Below are 21,382 nucleotides of genomic sequence, written 5' to 3' on the forward strand. Positions count from 1 at the left end.
TATTCTTTGGATTTGTACGAATGCATGAAAATCCTGTGAGTTGGTGGGAGTTCGATAAATGAACATGTAGAGACAGAGTTTCATTTTGAAGGTCCCCTTTCTTTTAAAGGGAACATTGCATTCTTTTCCTCTCGATCTGTTGTTGAATCTGGGTACTGAACTTTTCTCCTTAGAACTCTTCAAATTCTTTGAAATAAGAAATGCTCTATGATACTGAACTTGATTTAAAATAGTGTATTCTTTTTCTTACATTTTTTTACTATTGAAGCATGAGTTGTTCCTTTGACACTGTTTCTGACATATCCTTATGTGTTTTCTTTTTCTTTCTCCTGCATTATCTGGTTTGTCCTCCAGAATATATATACTTTAACCTACTTTGGACCTGTGTGAATGAAATGTCTGCCATCATGTGTTCTATTTCCTGGTCATATGTATTTGAGGTAGATTACTATACTTGGTCGACATTCTAAAAAAAAAATTACTACATGATAATTCAGTTGATTCATGCCATGATGAGTGATCATCCTGAATGTATGCTGGATTTCTATGTCTAATTATTGCGACACACAATGCACTGGTTTGAATACTTATTTAAATGAGACAGTAGAGTATATATTTCTCTTACCTTCACTGGGCAGTGACTTATTAGGTTAGTGTGTTTCGGTTCTGTTTGAGTACCATAAATCGTTGGAATTGATGATAAAATAGTTAATTGGTATGTTGGAATAATTGATAATCTGTTGTTAATTGATTCAAGCAGCCATATAAAACATGCGATATTCCCGTATCTGTTCAGCTTGATATGCTAGGTTTACTTGTATTAATTACGTATCCGCATGTATACGACGGGTATATTTTAGCCAATCCACCCTTATGAATGTGTATACCTAGGATATACCAAAATATACACAGTAGATGCATAATCTACTAATTTATTTTGAGTTATATTTTGCACGTTTAAACTTGTTTATTGATCGTATACTAATTTTTTTTTCTTTCTTTCATTTTTATGCATGACTATCGCATACGAGTCCCTCAGACTCGTTATCTCCCGCATTCGGTGTTAGGCCATAGCCCAACGGGGTCTTCTCCTTTCCTGTCCAGCCGCCCGCAGCAAACAAAAAGAAGAAAGATTGACTTTCTGGGCCAAAGCCCAATAATAAAATAGGCCGCAACAGCAGCCTAGTCACAGTAGTCTTAAATGGGCTGAGCCTATTCACATTACATCTACTCTTCTATTTTATTTTGTGTGTATTTAACATGTATTGTATGACTAACATTTTATACTTGTTAATTAAGATAAACTTTAGTAACATTAAGGGTTTTAGTTTAGTTATGGGTAGTTAGTTCCGCAAAAATGACATTCACTTCTAGTTATGTTCTAAACTACTTATATAGTATTTATAACATTTATTCGGAATAATTTTTAAACCGCATGACTATATATTTGAGTTAAAAGACTCAACATTTACTCCTTTTATCTTAGAACACCTGAAATACACATTTGTTAAAACGTTAAATATTAATCTTACAATAACTTTACAAATACATTTTAATTTGCTAGTTAGCGTAATTCATATTCGGAATACATATGAACATCACTCATTCCATTTCTTTTGGTTTATTTATAATTAAACTTTTTATTAAATCACTATTTTTCTACAAATTCTTACTTAAAATAACATTTTACCTCTATCTAAAACTTTAGTAATACTTATCAGATATTTTCTTAAATATTTTACAATACTGTATTTCACTTAGCCAAATTAAATTTTAGTCCGGCCGGTTAACCATTGTTAATGGGTCTTAAAGGGTGCCTAATACCTTCCCTTTAGACTAATTGAACCACTTACTCAAAATCTTAAGTTTCGCAGACCTTAAATAGAGTTAACTTTAAATATAACTTTAATAAACTTTAGGTGTCCTAATTCACCATAAATAATTAGGTGGCGACTCCTTAAAACAAATAAACAATTTGGGAATCTCCAATATGTTGTACTCCGCTTCAACCCGGTTAAAATGGGGTATAGCAGTAGGGACTGCTGCAGTTGGGATGGAGTCAAGTGTGACATGTTAACGGGTCATGTTATAGGCCTGGACCTTAGTTGCAGTAAGCTTTCTGGAATTATTCATCCCAACAACAGCCTCTTCCAAATTCATCATCTTCGGAGACTAAACCTTGCTGGCAATAACTTCAGTTCTTCATCAATTCCAAGTGGCATTGGACACTTAAGGAATTTGAGGCATCTCAACCTTTCTGAATCTTACTTTGGTGGTAAAATCCCAACAGAAATCTCATACCTTTCCAAGTTGGTTTCACTTGATCTTTCTTTAAATGGGGATGAATTCCAACTTGATCAGAAAACATTTGAGACACTGCTTCGGAACTTCACAAATCTGAAGGTAGTTTCTCTCTCTCATGTCAACATCTCATCTCCAATACCTATGAATGTGTCTTCTTCCTTAAGGTACGTGAATCTAGAAGGTACCAATTTGCAAGGTGTTCTGACAGAGAGCTTCTTTCTTCTACCAAACTTGGAAAGGCTCAAATTGGGTTACAATCATTTCACTGGCCAAATTCCTAATTCCATTGGCAACCTAACCCAAATTAGGGAGTTAGATTTAGGTTATAATTATTTCACTGGCCAGATTCCTAATTCCATTGGCAACCTAACCCAAATTAGGGAGTTATATTTAGGTAGTAATCATTTCACTGGCCATATTCCTAATTCCATTGGCAACCTAACCCAAATTAGGGAGTTATATTTAGGTAGTAATCATTTCACTGGCCAAATTCCTAATTCCATTGGCAACCTAACCCAAATTAGGGAGTTAGATTTAGGTGATAATTATTTCACTGCCCAGATTCCTAATTTCATTGGCAACCTAACCCAAATTAGGGAGTTAGATTTAGGTGCTAATCATTTCACTGGCCAGATTCTTAATTCCATTGGCAACCTAACCCAAATTAGGGAGTTAGATTTAGGTGCTAATCATTTCACTGGCCAGATTCCTAATTCCATTGGCAACCTAACCCAAATTAGGGAGTTAGATTTAGGTTTTAATCATTTCACTGGCCAGATTCCTAATTCCATTGGAAACCTAACCCAAATTAGGGAGTTAGATTTAGGTGCTAATCATTTCACTGGCCAGATTTCTAATTTCATTGGCAACCTAACCCAAATTAGGGAGTTAGATTAGGTGCTAATCATTTTGAAGGTGTGATTCCATAAACACTAAAGGATCTTGGCTCACTTTGGATACTCAATTTATCCCATAACAATCTCATAGGAGATATTCCAATGGAGCTAGGGCAATTGAATATGCTTGAAGCATTAGTTCTCTCTTGGAATCGGCTCATTGGGAAGATTCCACAGGAATTGACAAGGCTAATATTTCTGGCGAAGTTAAACCTCTCTCAAAATCTTCTTGTTGGACACATTCCTCGAGGTCTACAATTCAGCACATTAAAAAATGATTCATTTGGTGGAAACCTTGGTTTATGTGGTCCTCCTTTATCAAAGAAATGTGGAATGAGTGATCCATCTGAGTTGGATGAAGAAGAAGATTCATATTTTGCTAGTGGATTTACATGGGAATCAGTGGTCATAGGCTACAGTTGTGGACTTGTTGTTGGAACTATCACGTGGAGCCTCATGTTTAAAGCTCGTAAGCCAAAATGGGTCGTGGAATTTCTTGAAGGTGATTTTCCCAAGAAAATGATAAGGGCGCAGAAGAGAAGGCTGAGACAGCGGACTTAATTGAAGATTGAAAGAGCCAACTTGCCTTTGTATAATAAGTAAGTTGGTATTATGCCTGGATCAATATTATGCTTTGTATAAAGCTTGTTGTCTAATTGAACTGTTCTATTTCTGTTTTTCTCTTTTTAATTTTCTATTTGTTCTTTGTATATGTAATTATGTTTTGATTGCAACTTATATGTGTTATTATAGCAGGATGATCCACCTAAACACATAGATTTACCCGTACATCTTTGACTTAGAAAACGTTCTAACTCCAGTAGTTACTTCAAATAGAGATATGTATCTATTTTCTGAAATGATATACCATCGGAAATTGGCAATGATATGTCTTCCCAGCATTTTTTGGTATGTGCACAAGCAGAACATATTATGCAGAATGTTGTAACACATTGGTGATCGGAACAGAATACAACGGTATAGTTAGATCGTTGGAAAACTGACCTCTAAAAATTCTAGCAGAAGACTTCGACGGCAAAATGTTTAAGCAAGAGATTTTCTTTTCATTTTAAATATATATGGTACTTTGTTTGATTGATAGTTTTTAAATTATAGAGCTACAGAGTAATGAGTTGATGAAAGAATTGTAATGATAACTACAAACTGCTATTTGGGTGCTTTTAAGATGAAATATCGGTAGTCTATTTGTTGTGCTCGGAAGATCTAATATTGATTCTTATTCTGTTTTGTAAAAAACTGGTAGTTATGGGTAAAACTTCCATACGACTTATGGAACTTCTTTACAAAGAACGTTACTAAGTTAAACTATTAGTAAACTTACTTATTAGTGGCTAAGTGAACACAATCAGTTTAAATTTCTTTACATAGAACAATATTAACTTTTTTATGAATCGAAGCTTTTTGATTCCACCTATTATCTATGGCTTTGGTGAGGATCTTTTCTGATATAAGTTTTAAGCCTTGATCTAATATTATTTTCAACTATTTCTCATATATGTGATTCTTACTATTTGATCCAGGAAAATAGTTAGGACTTCCGCATTTACGTTATAATTTTATGGCATGACTATTTATTGATTTATCTTGTGTTTAACTGTTATGAATTGGTTAACTAAAAATGGATTGAATGAGTAGATGGTTAGGCATATTGGTTCGCCCACTAGGAGTTAGCGTGGGTGCCAGTCATGGCGGATTGGGTCGTGACATTTCCCTTCTCATAAATTACAATATATTCAACAACATAGTTCAAAGGCTGATGATAACAACTTATGTGTAAGATCTCTTAGAGCATATCCTGGAAGTGCTTTTGTTGATAAGAAAGGTTTGGCACGAATTATGATTCAATTGTCTCAAGCTAAAGCTAGTGACGTTTTAAGTCCAACCGAAGTGTTGTTAAAGCAAACAAAAGAACCTGTTCTCAAGCAATATCTTGAAGTTTGTCAAGACACCTATGATATGACTGTTGTTCGCTATTCAAATTCGATTAAATATTTAGATGTAGGTAACTTTTCTGATGCAGCAACCAATGCTAGTCCCATGAATGATGCCGAGACTTGTAAGGAGGCATTTACTGAACCACCTGTTTTGCAAGTCTCCACTAAAACAAAAAACGGGCGATTTTATTCATTTTTCTTATTTTAGTTTCTTACACCAATTGATAAGTTTGTAAAGCCGTTCCCCTAGGGAAACAATTATAGATATAAAGTAATGTTTACTATACCATCTTTGAGATGCGTTACTACTTTGTGCCTAATGGTTTATGCTAAAGTTTGCTTAGTAATTTGGTTTGACGTCATTGTCTATCTACTTCCGATTCCATCCTATCTACACCCTCAGGTACAATTTCGTTTCCATTTTTATTAAAAATAGTTTTTCCAAAAATATTACAGTAATTAGTTTAGAAAATTGTGAAAGAATTAGTTAATGGCATTAGTTTTTTTTTTTTAATAACGTTAGTATATATTATTTCCAAAAAGGGGATAATTACATGGTAAATATCCAGCATAGAATGACAGGCCATTCTTGCTCAAGAGGGGTCTCCTCCTACACCAATAAGCTTACAAAAGAGATTTTGAACAAATGTTGAATCTGAGAAATAACAGATTCATCATTTGTTCCAATCTACTTAGCCTATACCAGCTTTCTTTTTCCTAATTCTGAAGTTGGCCATTCCACTCTTATCAAGTCTATATGGATCAATTACATCCTTAGGTAAGTTTTGTGGGTTTTGAATAGCACAATTCATGTCCTTAATAGAGCCTTGCTTTGACAGAATATCTGCTACTGTGTTAGCCTCCCTATAGCAGTGTTGTACAGTGCCTCCTAGCTTTTTGAGCCATTCTTGAATTTCTTCAATCATGTTCTGAAATCTCCAAGAAGCTTTGCTGATTCCTTTGATCATATCCACCATGAGTTTTGAGTCCATTTCTAGAATGATATTGTGCAAGTCTAGATTTGAACTGTATTGCAAACCCAAAAGTGCAGCTTTGATTTCTGCCATATTGTTGCTACAATATTCAAGTGACTCTGAAAATCCAAGAATCATTTTGCCTTCATGGTTCCTGATGATACCTCCTGCTCCTGCTTTCTTCAGTTCACTCACAGAGCTTCCATCTGTATTGATTTTGTACTGATTTGGTTGTGGTTTCTCCCAATATACTGGAAAGGTACTGATTGGAACAGAATATACATCTGCAATGACACAAATATCTTTCCAAGACAAGTGAAGGTTAATCTGTGTAAAATGTCTATATAATAAAATCTTAATATGAAAGTTAATCTAGTTTACTATTCTATATAATGAATATGCTTTTTGTCCATACCTACTAGCTCCTCTCCTCTTCCAAAGTTCCCAGGTAATATACATTGGGAGAGTTTTACAAAGAGTTCTATGCAAAGCATTAGAGCTATCATAGGCCCACCAAGTCCATATTACCTGTCTAATACTCCCATTATGAAGCTTAACTGCAAGAGGGTTAGCAAAGAAACTCCATATTTTCTTAGCGATATCACCTTCAACAAAGACATGATTCATGGTTTCAGTTTGAGGCTGGTTACAACAGTTACATCTAGACACAACATGTTGGCCAAACTTGGGGAGAATGTCATCAAATGGGAGTTTTCTTTTGAGAATTCTCCAATTCAAAAAGGCCACTTTGAAAGGCATTCCTTTATGCCAGAGATTACTGTAAGAATCATTTTTGTTCTTCCTTTGTCTAGTAATCTCTCTGGCAGAAGAGCAAGTGAAATTTCCCTCACTATTATGGGTCCAAATGCAGGAATCAAGAGAGTTTTGGTCAGCAATCTTGATTCTTTCTATAGTGTGTTGCAGATTCGGGGGAACAGTATTCTCCAATTTACTGGAAATCCAGTTACCATAAAAAATAAACTCCTTGACTAAAGTGTTTCCTGGTCTTGGTCCAGGTTCAAGCATTAAGGCAAGGGGCCCTAGACCTGTCCAGTTATCCCACCAGAAGAGAGAGGATCCAGAGTTGATTTTCCACAACATGTAAGGTTCAGCAATGCTTCTGCAATTAAGCAGCTCTTTCCAACTTTGAGATTGACCAGAGCACCAAATTCTAGCAATAGAATTTACTCTAATGCAGTACTTGGATCTAAGAAAGTCAGCCCATAAACTCTTTTGAGTTCTAAATCTCTACCATCTTTTCAGAATAAAGGAACTTTGAATATCAGCAAGAGATTTAAAACCCAGGCCTTCCTCTTCTTTGGGATAACAAAGATTCTTCCAAGCACTCCAATGATACTTATTTTTACCATCGTTCTGTCCCCAGAAAAAATTGGCAAGGTATTTTTCTATTTGCTTTAATACAGTTTTCGGGGGGGGGGGGGGGGGGGGGGGATAAGGCAGCTAATAGACGAAGAGTTTGGGACTGCAATACCTGTTGGATGATCACTTCTTTGCCCCCATGAGACAAGAAGTTGCCTTGCCAGCCACCAATTCTTTTAAAAATATTTGAGGTAATATCTGTGAAGTAGGAAATTTTCTTCCTACCAGTGTAAATGGGGCACCCAAGATAAGTGAAAGGAAATGTACCTGCTTTAAAACCTGTCATTCTCCTAATTCTCCTATGAGTACCATCAGAGGCATGAGAGGCGGTTAGGAACATGCTCTTTTCTTTGTTTATTTTTTGTCCAGAGACCTCCTCATATCTCTTCAGTTGTCTCAGAATAATCTTGAGAGAATGCTTATCCCAGGAAGTGAAGATAATTACATCATCAGCATATGCCAGGTGGTTTATTCTTGGTCCCATAGCATTCATACTATAGCTAATGTATCTGTTCTTGTCATGAATCTTGTTGAGCAACTTAGTAAGAAGTTCAGCAGTTAAAATGAAAAGCGAAGGAGAAAGAGGGTCACCCTGTTTAAGACCTCTAGTGGAGTGAAAAAAAACCTTTCCTCTCACCATTGATTATAACAGAGTATCATACATCTGATAGAAGTCTCCAAACTAAGTCGATAAAGAATTCAGAGAAGCCAAAGTTTCTGAGAATAAAAATGATGCAGAGCCAAGAAACTCTATCATATGCTTTTTCCATATATAATTTGAAAACCAAATTAGAATTATTACCTTTATTTATATCATGCACAATCTCCTGGGTAAGTAGAATATTCTCAGTGATGAGTCTTCCACTGATAAACCCAGTCTGATTTTCTGACACTAATTTGGGTAACAAAACACTGAGTCTAGTAGCCATAATTTTGGAGATAATTTTATTAGAGAAATTAGTTAAGCTAATAGGCCTTAATTGAGAAAAACTAGCAGGTTCATCTACTTTAGGAATTAAAATTAAACAAGTATGAGTAAAATACTTTGTTAACCTTTTACCACAGTAGAAACTCTGCACAAAGTTGATCAGCTCATCCTTAATAATGTCCCAGCATTTTTGGAAAAAGAAACCATTAAAGCCATCTGGCCCTGCAGCACTGTTAGGACTGAGATCCATGATTGCATTTTTAATTTCTTCTTCTTCTGGGAATCTGTTAAGATTCTGATTATCTTCTTCATTGATAATCTTCTCAATGTGATGTAGAACCCCATAATCAGGAATTTGTTCAGTCTCAGTGAACGTAATTTCAAAGTATTGGACTGTTGCATCTCCAATGGCCTCATTACCTTCGATCCAGTTCCCATCAGAGTTTTTAATTCTATGTAAAGTAACTCTCCTTCTCTTGTGTTTGATAAAGCTGAAAAAATACTTTGTACGGGCATCTCCCTCTTCATTCCATTGATTGTTGGCCTTTTGTTGTAGCAAATTTTCTTATATGCTAGACCATTTAATGTACTCAGCATTAACTCTGTTAAGATCCTGCCTATTTTCCTCAGAGTCATCACTGTCCATCTTGTGCTCAAGTTCAAGAATAAGTTGTTCATATTGCTTGACTTTCTCAAAGACATTTCCAATGACTTCTTTGGACCACTGAGTTAAGACTTTGGAGAGTCTTTTCAGTATTTCTTGCAGAATCCACATTTCATTGCCCTGTACTTCTTCCATCCACGAGTTCTGAACTAGTTGTTGAAAATCTGGTTGCATTGTCCAAAAATTCAAGAACCTGAAATAACTCACAAAATTATTAGTAACTTATTTGCAGTTAAATATAATAAGATTATGATCTGAACCTGTCCTTGCCATGTGCTTAACCATGTTATCCCCCATATTGTCATTCCACTCCTCATTGTATAGAACTCTGTCAAGTCTTTTACAGATCCTGTTGCCTCTTTTCCTTCCATTAGTCCAAGTGAAAGTGTTTCCACTGTATCTTGCATCAACTAATCCACAATCATCCAAGCATGAGATGAAATCCATACTTTGACTCATTCTGTGTGGTATGCCACCTCTCTTTTCACTAGGAGATAGGATCACATTGAAGTCTCCTAATACAGCCCAAGGGCCATCAATATGACCAGAGTTCTGCCTAAGCTTGTGCCATAACTTTCTTCTCTTCCTGGCAGTGGTCTTAGCATAAACTATAGTATACCAGAAGGTTTTGTAAGTGGTCAAATGCTTGATCTTCATAGTGAGTTGTTGATTGATGTTTGAAACAATAGAGCAGTCCAAAGAGTCATCCCAAAAACACCATATTTTTCCATTAATGTTGGCCACTGCATTTTGAAAACCAACTCTCTTTTTGTATTTTTCCAGATTGGATTCATCAATGAAAGGTTCTTGAACAGTCACAAATTGAGCATTGTTCATTTTAACAATTTTTATCAGCCTTGTAAAAGCTTTCTTGGACTTAACCCCCCTAGTATTCCATGAAATTGTATTAATCATAATAACACAATTATAAAATTGGGGGTCAAGCTACACTGTTTCTCTGTCTTCTTCTACTTCTAGATATATCTCTATTGGTAGTTTTGATATTTCTGGTTCTAGATCTCCCCCTTGGAGACAGATTATGCTTCTGAGTTACCGCCTCAAATGCCCTGCTAATAGCCTGAACATCAGATTTTGTAACAGGAGCAAAAGCTTCTATCAGTTTATTAGGGGGGTATGATTCCTTATCTGATTCTTCCAGCCCATCTTTTTTTATCCTTGCTATCATCCTTGCTAGGAGACTCTGCTATATTGAGATGAATGGTAATGGTTCCTCCCTTACCAGTGGTTCTTATAGGATCTGCTTCAATGTGGTTGATGGGATCTTGAGTGTCTCGTATAGTCTCAGCTTTGTTCTTTGTGTGTTAAGAGGAATCATGAATACTTTCAATCTCAATGCTATTTTCATTCAAACTCTTTTGAGGGGGCTCAGTGTCCACCTTTTTTCCACCTGTCTCCTTGATCATATTGTTGTTATGTATCCTGCTACTAACCTTTTCAAGATGCTTAATTTTGTTTTTTTTTACAGTCTTCAACTTCCTAGCATCCTTCCTTTTCTGATTTCTCTTCTTCTTTCTTGCTCTTTCCATAGCATTAGCTATGCTCGTATTGTTCTTAGTCTTCTTCTACAAATCCACATCTGGTTAGAGATTGTAAGAGTTATCAGGAACTTTAGAGCTTTCCTTGTTCTCATCAAGTTGAGTGTTATTGATTTCCTGCTCATCACTATTGGATCTAATTTCACTTTCTTGACTAGCTTTTCATTCAGAATTTTCCTTTTCTTGGCAAGCCTTCCTTTTAGTCTCCTTGTTATTTTGTTCTGATTCACCTTCTCCCTCTTGTTTTCCTTTTGCATCACTCTCATTTTGACCCTTTTTATTTTCTCTATGCTGTTCATTTTGTTTCTTAGCACTGTCTTTTTCAGCCTCATTTTTCCTTACATCAATGTTCATCTTCTCTTTTGCCCTTATTCTTTCCAGAACTCTACATTCAGCAGTAGAGTGCCCCAATTTTTTACAGTGTTTACAATATTTTGGCACATACTCATAATCTATTTTTTGCTCAAATCCTTTCAAGGGAGAATCGTCATCTTCATCCCCAACCCACATACTTTCCAGCAAGGGCTTTAAAAGGTCTAATTCTACCCTCACTTTGGCCATGCTTGGCCTAGTCTTATTTTTGGTACCAGTATCAGATTCTAGAGGTGTACCAATCACACTAGCAATTTGTCTGAGATAAAGCCAATTATGTAAGTGAATGGGTAATTTTGGGAGAAGTACCCAAACCGGAGCAATGGGTAGATCTTCCCCAGGTTTGAAATTAGGGCTCCATTTCTGTAACCACATTTGGAGCCCATTGATTTCCACAGATCTTCTAAACCAAATAGTATTGAAATCCTGTTCTTTGGTGAAATCCAAGAAAACATTAAAATTATCATAGACTCCAATTGTAACTGTTCCTTTGAGAGAAAACATTTTAGCGAATCTAGAACGAATTTTGTCAATTTGGGGACGAGTACTTACGAATCTTCCGACAATGGTTCTTGTACTTTCCGCTGCCATCGCCCCATAGTACTCTCTGGTCCTAAAAATGACAGCCGCCTTTCCGTTGTGGGAAGTTCTTTTAGCTTTAACAGCTTCCTGTGCTTGTCGAAGAGTAGTGGCGGGAGTAATGACAGTCGATGTAATAGCATTGGCAAAAGAGGTTTTTTTTTATGATTTTCCATAGTGTTTTGCGTTTCAGTTGTTTGGGGGGGCTGTGGGGGAGGGTTCCGATTGGGATCCGCCGGAACTTGGCCTCCCGGCGGTTCCATCGTGGAGATCGACACCAGCAAGCTAGTAGACTAGCCGTTAGTGGGAGAAGGGAGACGTTAGAGAGGGGTTTGCTTATCAGATATTGATTAAAGTAAGAGAGAGAACAAGTTAGAGAGAAGCTATAGCTTCTCTCTCTTCTTTTCAGTGCAAAGGTATGACATTTTAGACCAAGAGTAATGACATTAGTTGTTCTAGAATATTAATTATACATTTTACAAAAGTTCTTGGTCAAATTAAAAATTATTATAAAAGAACTACTTTAATCTATGCATCATTAGTCTTTCAAATTTAAATTCATTATGCAAGAACTTCAAATGTACTGTGGATCTTAACCATGCTCACCACATACGTTTATAATGTGATTTTGACACATCCACTACCAACGTATGGCTTAACACGCTCACTATGAATGCATATGGTTGTACCACTTGCTCGCCAACAACGAAAAAAAACTTACCTAAAACCCTTTTCTCACTAGAAAGTTTGGGTTCTTACTGAAGTGTAGTAATAAAGAGTACTTTCCACCCATTATATACGGTTTCACTCAAAGAACAATGGAGCAAAACAAAACAAAACAAAACAAACAAACAAACAAAAAAACTTTTTTCTTGTCCATAAATATCTATCCTTTCTTTTCCATCCTGTGCACATATATTCCCCTTGAATTGTGGTTCCCTTGTATGAAGATTAATCTATTCTTGAATTAATGATGGCTAGAGTAATAGCAATCCATAGATTCATTTCACACGCCTAGCTTCTTCTTTTTGGCAATCAATTTAAGTTAGCTTTATGGACCTAATTAAGTTTCCTCGCCCTTTGATTATTGTTATTATCTGTTGTTCTTGTACATTGATTATTGATTATCGATTATCTTATCCTTTGATTTATGTTATTATATGTTGCTTTTCTTTGAGTGGAGGGTCTATTGGAAACAACCTCTCTACCGCCCAAGGTAGGGATACGGTCTGCGTACACCTTACCCTCCCCACATCCCGACCCGCTTGTGAAAATTACACTAAGTATATTGTGTTACAGACAGTTTCCTTCTTAAACATTTCTCTTCTTTTTCTTTGTCAATGATCCATACATCCAAGTTTCTTCCCAAGGATATCTTCTAGAATTTCTTAATTAACTCTTCAGATCTCATGTATCACTTTATTTCCTTCTTTTTGAATGATTAGTCTGAAGATCTCTTTTGATATGGAGTATGTTGGCTTAAGAGAGCTTATCTTAATTATCTAGACACTACTAGATGGTTTACTCTAGATATAGCTATCTAACACCCGTGTGGCGAGTCTGGATTGAGCTTCTCAGATGGTTGTCTTCGATCTAGGCAGACTTAGCTGACTATAGGTGATGTTAATTGCCACGTGTAGACATCTCGTATCGGCCACGTATAACGCTGGTGTTTCTCTTGAAATTATTTCCTTATGTCTTGTCAATGATTTTCCATGACAAGGATCGTAGTAGCTCACACTTCTTTGATTCTCTATTCTCTCCCTTATTTGTTTGAATACCAAGTCCTTTTTCTTTTTGAATTTATTCACTCGCGTTTACTTGAAATTGACATCATGACATGACAAAGAGAATTGCATCTCATAATAATGATAGAAAACAATCCAACTAAGGTGAAAGAGATATATTGGTGACAAAACACTCTTCTCTTATCCTATTTTCATGAAAACCCTAATACCTAGACCTCAAGCACACTAATCATGGCCTCCATGGCCGCTGGTCAGCCTACCATGGCTGGCCAGACTTCATTGACAGTCTCTCAAAGGACTAGTATCCCACAAACAAACATAATAAAGTACCATATGAAAGCCTATTCAATCCAGATACTTTGAATGATACAACCATTACACAAGTACAACCAAAACCACAAATACCAATAAAACCAATCACGTTTTTAGAAGGAGAACCCTACGTTAAATGGACAAAAAATGAAGTGGCTCAAATGGATGAAATTGAAAATCTGCAACATTCGGTGGTGGGGAAATTCTCATACGGGTGGCCTGATATTGAGCAACTGCGCCGAATAATACCTGCACAATGTGGAATAACAGGTAAGTGTCGAAACGGGTTTATTAGAAATAGGCATGTTCTTATCAGATTAACACTCATGGAAGATTTCATAAATGTAACATCGAAGCCTGCTTACTATATCAACGATAGGGAGGGATATGAATACCAAATGAGACCATTAATCTATGATTCAAAATTCAAGATTGATGAGGAAATATACAAGGCAATGGCTTGGATCTCTTTTCTGAACCTATTGCCTACATACGATGTTAAGGAGTCCCTATTTACAATTGCACCTGCGGTAGGCAGACCTTTGGATATGGCTACTATCAATAAAACCAGACCTAGTTGTGCTAGAGTGAAAGTGCTAGTTGTTTTACTACCAGATCCACCGAAATCAGTAAGGATGGATATTGAGAATGAAAAAACAGGGGCTATAAGGACTGTTGAAGTGCAAATTCACTATGATTATCTTCATAAGTACTGTAAGGAATGTAAGCTACAGGGACGGGATGAATATGACTGTAGAATTATAAATCTTGAACTAGCACAAGGTGAGAAAGACAAGGAGAAAAATGTGGAGGATGAGTGCTGTGCAGAAAACCATGAAGAACATGACCAGGACAGTAGGGAGAATGAAATTAAATGCATAACTAAAAAACAAAGGAGCAAAAGCAAATGCTAACAGAGTAAAAGAAGGAGCAGGAGTGCAACATCAAAAGCAAAGCAATAATAAAGGCAAGCAGAAACAAGCAGATAACATGAATAGTGGGAATGCCAAGCACAAAGAGAATGAAAAGCAAAGATACAGGGGATACAACAATCAATACAAGCACTCAGCAAGAATGTTATCTAGTGGAAGAAAGCTAGGAAATCCAGGAAACTGGAATGTTGTAAAAGATAACAGAGATTTCAACATAAAGAGGGTTGAATAAACCAACCAAAATGCCAAGCAAAAGGAGAAAGTACGCACAAGCATCAGCAACAAGTTTGATACATTGGTGAACTTGGAAGAAGATCAGGAGAAAAATGAGGTAGTGCAGAACTAGAATTTTAAAAATGCTAACCAGGTAGATGCAAATTTGGTGGAGCAGACAGAAAGCGCTAGTGCGCAACTAAACAAAATATGAATATAGTTAAGGAAAGAAGGCAGTCACAAAGCATACAGGAGAGGGATAATGGGGAAAGCCAGGAAAGAGAGAAAACAAGCATTGAGGATTCTGAAAGAACAATCACAGAAATAGGGAAGAATTAAAATAAGAAGAATAAACAAAATGAGGAGATGTGGGAAACACCAGGGAACAAAGTATCTCAGTCACTGGAGATGATATCAAGTGCAGAAATGATAAATGAGATACCATCTAAAAAAACAGGGGGATCAAGTCATTGAAGTACCTCAAGAACCACCAGATAAAATGTTTGATGGGAATGAGAATGAGAGAGGTGGAAATGTGGGAATGCGAATGAGAGAGGTAGAGATGTGGGAATGCGAATGAGAGAGGTGGAGATGTTGGATCATCTACACAAAATGAACAAGTTAGTGCAGAAAAGAGATCAAGTTGAAAAAGAAATTCACACATAAAGATAGAAGGTTCAACAAGGGGATAACAACAATATTGAAATGGGAGGAGAAAAGGACAACACTGACTCTACATCTTCAAATGAGCAGGAGAAGAAAATACCAGAGGATATCACACCAGATGACATAGGAGATGGTGATGAAATGTCTAACACCTGTAATTCGACAAACAGCCAAATAGTTAAAAACACTGGAGATATTTCACCAAAGCAAGCAGCAAGAGGAAAGGGGAAACAAAGCAAGCATAACAGAGATAAAAATGTTCCACCTAAATCTGTAGGCGGGGTACTAACAAGGAAAGCACATACAGAAGTAAGTTTACAATGAATAGCTCACTAATATGGAATATAAGGTCTGTAAACTCTCAACAGGCCCTTGAGAGAGTAGTGCTTATGCACAGGCAAAAACAATTCAATTTCATAGCTTTGATGGAACCATTTTAGCATGACAGAGACATTGACATGTATCGATTGTGGTTGGAAATGGGCACAGCTTGGCACAATATAAATTGCAAGATTTGGGTGTTTGTACATGAGGAATTTCAGGAAGAGGTTACAAAGGATACTGATCAACTCTTACCATTGAAGTTAACTGTTACACCTTGAAAAATTTCATACCATTGCATTGTAAATAGAACAAGGTAGTGCGAGAAGTATATGATGTTCCTATAAGTAAGAAATGTTATTTAGCGATTCTAATTAAGATTCCAAAGACGTTGGAAGTAAGAGGAGAAAGTTCCTTAAGGAAGGCGAAGCATATGTTGTGTTTTGGGAAAAGTTTCGTAAAGTACCGAGCTAATGTTGACTTAATGATGTCTTAAGGAAGAGTTATAGCGATCCTTATATTGGTAATGAAGTGTCAAGAAGGTTCCATAAGGATTGGAGGATCAAACGAACGACGAAAACAATTTCAGAGAAATGGGGTTATACAACCGCTTATATGGTTCGTATAACATTATACGGTCCGTATAAGGGTCTGTATAACACCCAACAGGAAGATGTTTTCCCTGATGGTGAACCACGGACATTTATACGGACAGTACAATGTTATACGGACCGTATAATACCCGACGGGCTGAATAAGTTACAAGTATAAATACATGTTCCCACTCTTATTTTCTCATTCATTCCACTTCTCCATCTCTCTCAAGACTTATAGAGGGTTCTACATATTTCATATTCAAGAATACAAAGGAAATCAAAGATTCGTATCATAAATTCAAGTGAATCAAGTGCAAGAAGCTCGCTAGGGTTCATCCAAGGCAAAAAATCTCTTTGGAAGTGGAACTAGGGTTTTCCTCAAGTGGAGTATTGTTATCCAACACTCATTCCTACTCAATCAAAGGTAAGTTTTATGATCATTCCATGTTGTTTAAAGTATTGAGAGGTTGAAAGACTTGGATTATGGAAGGAAGTAGAAAATGGGTTACAAACATGAGAATAGTGACATTGTTGAGTAGTAGATTAATATGAATCATGATTCTTGACATGTTGTGATTATAAATATGTTGTAAATAACTTTAAGAACATGGGAGAAACATTATATAGGGGTGAACGTAATATTGTACTATGACCATGATTATGGATGATTTGAAGTGGAATTGGGAGAATTGGATAATGTAAGTGAATGAAGATTGTTGCTTATGATATTATGGATGTTATTATTGACATTTGGAAATTGATATATGATATGGATAAATTTGTATAAACAAAGGAAGTGTTGCCCCATTTTCTCTAGCTTTAGCTAGATTATCTAATGTTAGTACAAAAACTCGCTTGAAGGTAGAAACGTGAATATTGGAGGGGAACGTTCAAGCGATAGAGTAGCTAAACGAAAAGGTATGTAAGGCTAGTCCCTTCCTTCTAAGGCATGATTCTTATGATATGACTATCCCTATTCTCCATGAATTTCTTACGTTCCATGAACTACGAGTCAATATTGATAGAGAGCTTTTTATGATATAAAGATGAGAAATACGTCATGAGTATGATAATAATGATGGTGAGTCTATATCTTAAGATTCTAAAGCCTATGACATGATATTCTTATGAAATTAATGATTCCTTGATGATATTTATTGTTGTTACACTCACCTTATAACGCTAGTCCCTTCAAGGTGAGGCAGGATGATCATGATTACTCCATAATGGAATCGGGGGTTCTCGACCCTACGTCACCCTAATATAATTATGGATTGTCTTTGAATCCTAAAGCATGCTTTATGATAAGTTTATGATGTGTACATGATGATACGATTCCACCGCACCTAGATGGCCGGGCATGACACCGCTAAGGCGGGCGGCTTATGACTATACCGCGCCTAGATGGCCGGGCATGACACCGCTAATGCAGGCTGCTTACGATTCCACCGCGCCTAGAGGGTCGGGCATGACACCACTAGTGGGCGGCGTTACGATGGTTACCCGGACGCGGATTAACAATGATGGTATATGTGATATGTATAACATGAGTTTCCTTAAAAGGTAAAGCAGACTATGTCTTCAGTTCATGTTTCATTGTTTCCTTATTATGCTATTGCTATTCATGCCTTACATACTCAGTACAATGTTCTTACTGACGTCCCTTTTATTTTGACGCTGTGTTCATGCCCACAGGTAGACAAGGAGACATTGCAGATCCATAGGAGCTATCAACAGATTTTACTGGAGCACTCCATTATTCTTGAGGTGCTATTTTGAGATATTGGGGTTGATATTGTGATGAATTCACGCTTAGTGATAGTTCACCTATTTGAAAAAGGTAGAAGTAGGTGGGTTCTTTTCCCCAAAGTGTTGTATTGTTTGAGTAGATGATTTGAATACTCATATAGCTCTATATTTCTAGACTTTGAACATTCAGAAGCTTTGCGAAAGGGGAAAACTATCGTGGAGTGATTAGATTGTTCCAGTTTTGCTTCAAGGTAGGTTACGGTCTACATGTGTTAGACTTTGATTAGTTGATTGTATGTGTTACGAAATTGATAGGAAAAGAATGATTAGGACTTGAGACATAAAGTGTGATTGGTAATTCCTGCAGTTTGATAATGATTGATTAATTATGTGATGAACTGATATGAAATGATAAAGAAGGAGTTCATAAATGCTCTTCTTGTTGACTTAGAGAATTCTCTTATTCATGTTATTGATTGTTGAATTTTGATATGACTTGTGAAATGGTGTCTTGTGTTCCCTGATATTGATTATTTGATTGTTCCCCTTCCTTGTTGTTGTGGAACGGAAGTACATTGTGACGAGAAAGATATTATAGATATGAAAAGGCACATTTGACAGGGAGTGAGGATGTGGCCTAGTTATGGGCTCGTGATCCGAGGTTATTTCCAGAGTGAATGGTACATGGATGCCATGGGTCCTCTGCAAGTCGTGGCTAATGGGTCAAACACTACCATTTAGCATGTGTGTACGGATATATGACAGAGTTGAGATAATTTGTGATTTACGATTGTGTTTGGTGATTACATGGGTTGAGTTACTCTTATTGATTTCTACTTGTGTGGATTTACCTTATCCCTATGTTGGATGATTTCTGTTGATAGTTCTCGAGATTATGTGTTTTTGTGCCTAGCTATCTGTCTATTTTATTGATTTTGTGATTGTATGCAGATACTAATCTTAGTCGGCCTATGATATCTACCGATACATATTGTTTGTACTGATACTACCTTGCTACATTCTTTTGAGTGCAGATTGTGATCCAGAGACATCTACGAGACCTCATATTTAGTGTGAGGCTAGTTCCCGACAGATCCGAGGGTGAGCTCTTATCCATGTCAGGCCGCCTGAAGATCTTCCTTATTTTAGATGCTTTTTTTAGTTCAGACATTTATGTTTATTTTAGACAGTTATGTATTCTTTAGACAATTATGTTTTAGAGTCCTTGTACGATGACTTTCGATTTTGGGTTGTAATAGTTAGACTTCCGCAGATTTCATTTATTTATGACATGACTAGACATTTGGAGATTTTATTATTTTTTATATCCTTAAATGTGTTAAAATTGGCTAAGTAATGTGGTAATCGTTTGGGTGGTAGGTTAAGTAGATGGTTCACCCACTACACTACAAAAAGGGTGCAATTAGCGGAGGTCAAAAGCGAAACTTGCAGAGGTTTATAACCTCTGTTATTTGCTGTCACGGAGGTTCACCAAACCCCTGCCATTAACGCCGCCGCAATCAATTTGCGGCAGCTTGTTTGCCCAACCTCCGTGACAGCAAATAGTAACCTCCGCAAATTGCACTTTCTATCTATGGTACATTTTGGGTACAAGGGAGGTTACAAACCCCCGGAATTTATTATAACTATTTGGGTTTAAACCCCCACACTTTTAGACATATTCTAGAATAGATACATTTATTACAAAAAAAAAACTTTTCGAACTTTTTTTTTAATACAAATCTGAATATCAAAATTGAGAAATATCAACATTCCATTAAAGCATACAAAAGACTAAGACAAGTAAATGTCATCAACTGAAATCATCACAAAATCCATTTTAGTCAACTAATCATATTACATGATTATTAGAGCTAGATCCACTAGTTGCTACCTGCGTCACTCGGCTGCAAAGAAAGAGAGATTTGTGAATACATTACTAGAAAGAACGGATAATTAAGAAAAATAGGGATGGTAAAACCTTTTTCATGGATACAACAAAATTCAGAGCTTGGTATACAATTGGATTATTGTAGCTGAAATGAAGTAGCTGCTAGTTTAAATCATGCAAATTCAAACCAAAATATGAATTTTGGTATATAACAGTACCACAAATACAGAAAATATGGGAACCGTAAACTAATCCACAGTAAAGGACACAACTGAGGATAATACAAATAATCAGTCACCATATTTTTAAGCAACAAAAACTTTTTCCAGTAGCCCACAAGCAAATAAGCAATGCCATTATATTAGTAGCTATTTGAATCTCCCTAGGTTTGAATTATATCAACTATGAAATCATCAGCTTCATTTCTTATGCAGAATCCATATGAACTTGATTAGAGGTCAATATTGTATCTATATAAACTGGAAAACACAAATACAAAATACTAGTAGTGGAAAATCTGAGTCTCAGCACAAGATGGAGTAGCTATTTTTTATTACATGTCTATTAACTGAATTTATAAGTATGCATTAAAATGGCTTTATTAAGGTAAATACACATTGACTTACAAGATCAAATCGTCCGGCCAAGGACAAGAAAGAAACTGCGATCAGAGAGAAGAATAAAAACAACGATATCATTAATAAGGTTGTTGTAGTAGTTGTCTTCTCCAGATCCCATCGCTGAATTATTTTGAGAAGCATCTAGCCTTAGCACAAATTGGTTCATTGATTTCTAATTCCTCTCTTTCATGATCTCAGTCACAACTATATATGTTACTATATTGCTATACACCTATCCTAAAGCTATCATAATATAAGACTTTAAAGACCTGAAGGCTTTTTCTGCTTGGTCTCCTTTAAGAAGATTCAAAATAAAACATCAGTTAGTCGTTAATTAGTATAATATGTTAAGATCGTGCTACAACATTGCCGTTTACGTAAGTTAGTCTTTATAAATTAGTTTCTAAACAACTCTTCGTGGCAATACAAACCAAACATGCAATTATCAACACACATGTTCTGAAATTCTGCCACTTTGATGGAATCAACATCTTATTATGAATGTCTTTTCTAATGGTTTCATAATCCCTACTTCCTGAAATTTTTAGCAATACCATGAATGATAGTATGTGCTACTACCTTACGAGGAATTTTTTTTAAAAAAAGGAATAGCAGTAATGAATTTAGATTCTTAAACATGGGATACAAAACTCAGATTTTCATACTCAAACATACTATTTATGCACTAAAAGAAACAAATGATTTAAATGCATCTCTTTTATGTCA

At 36.1% G+C, this 21,382-nt stretch overlaps 3 protein-coding genes across 3 annotated transcripts in view; all 3 read left to right on the top strand.

Annotated features, from left to right (window-relative positions):
• Window positions 1–2,019: 2,019 nt before the first annotated feature.
• Window positions 2,020–3,201, top strand: LOC132637826 (receptor-like protein 9DC1). Its single transcript, XM_060354856.1, has one exon. It carries the CDS (start codon window positions 2,020–2,022, stop codon window positions 3,199–3,201), a length of 1,182 nt encoding a protein of 393 aa, XP_060210839.1.
• Window positions 3,202–3,302: 101 nt separating this feature from the next.
• On the top strand, window positions 3,303–3,761 carry LOC132637827 (receptor-like protein 9DC3). The gene has a single exon (XM_060354857.1). The coding sequence runs from the start codon at window positions 3,303–3,305 to the stop codon at window positions 3,759–3,761; it is 459 nt and encodes a 152-aa protein (XP_060210840.1).
• An 11,757-nt stretch (window positions 3,762–15,518) lies between these two features.
• The window catches only part of LOC132637828 (uncharacterized), a gene marked incomplete at its 3' end in the record, with an annotated part of 7,983 nt that continues 2,119 nt past the window's right edge, over window positions 15,519–21,382 (top strand). Inside the window, exons 1-2 of the mRNA XM_060354858.1 lie at window positions 15,519–15,788; window positions 15,920–16,069. Coding sequence (XP_060210841.1) covers window positions 15,519–15,788; window positions 15,920–16,069 — 420 coding nt within the window. The remainder of the gene's footprint in view (window positions 15,789–15,919; window positions 16,070–21,382) is intronic.

The sequence above is a fragment of the Lycium barbarum genome, chromosome 4 (assembly GCF_019175385.1).
Source record: "Lycium barbarum isolate Lr01 chromosome 4, ASM1917538v2, whole genome shotgun sequence".
NCBI classification, from domain to species: Eukaryota; Viridiplantae; Streptophyta; class Magnoliopsida; order Solanales; family Solanaceae; genus Lycium; species Lycium barbarum.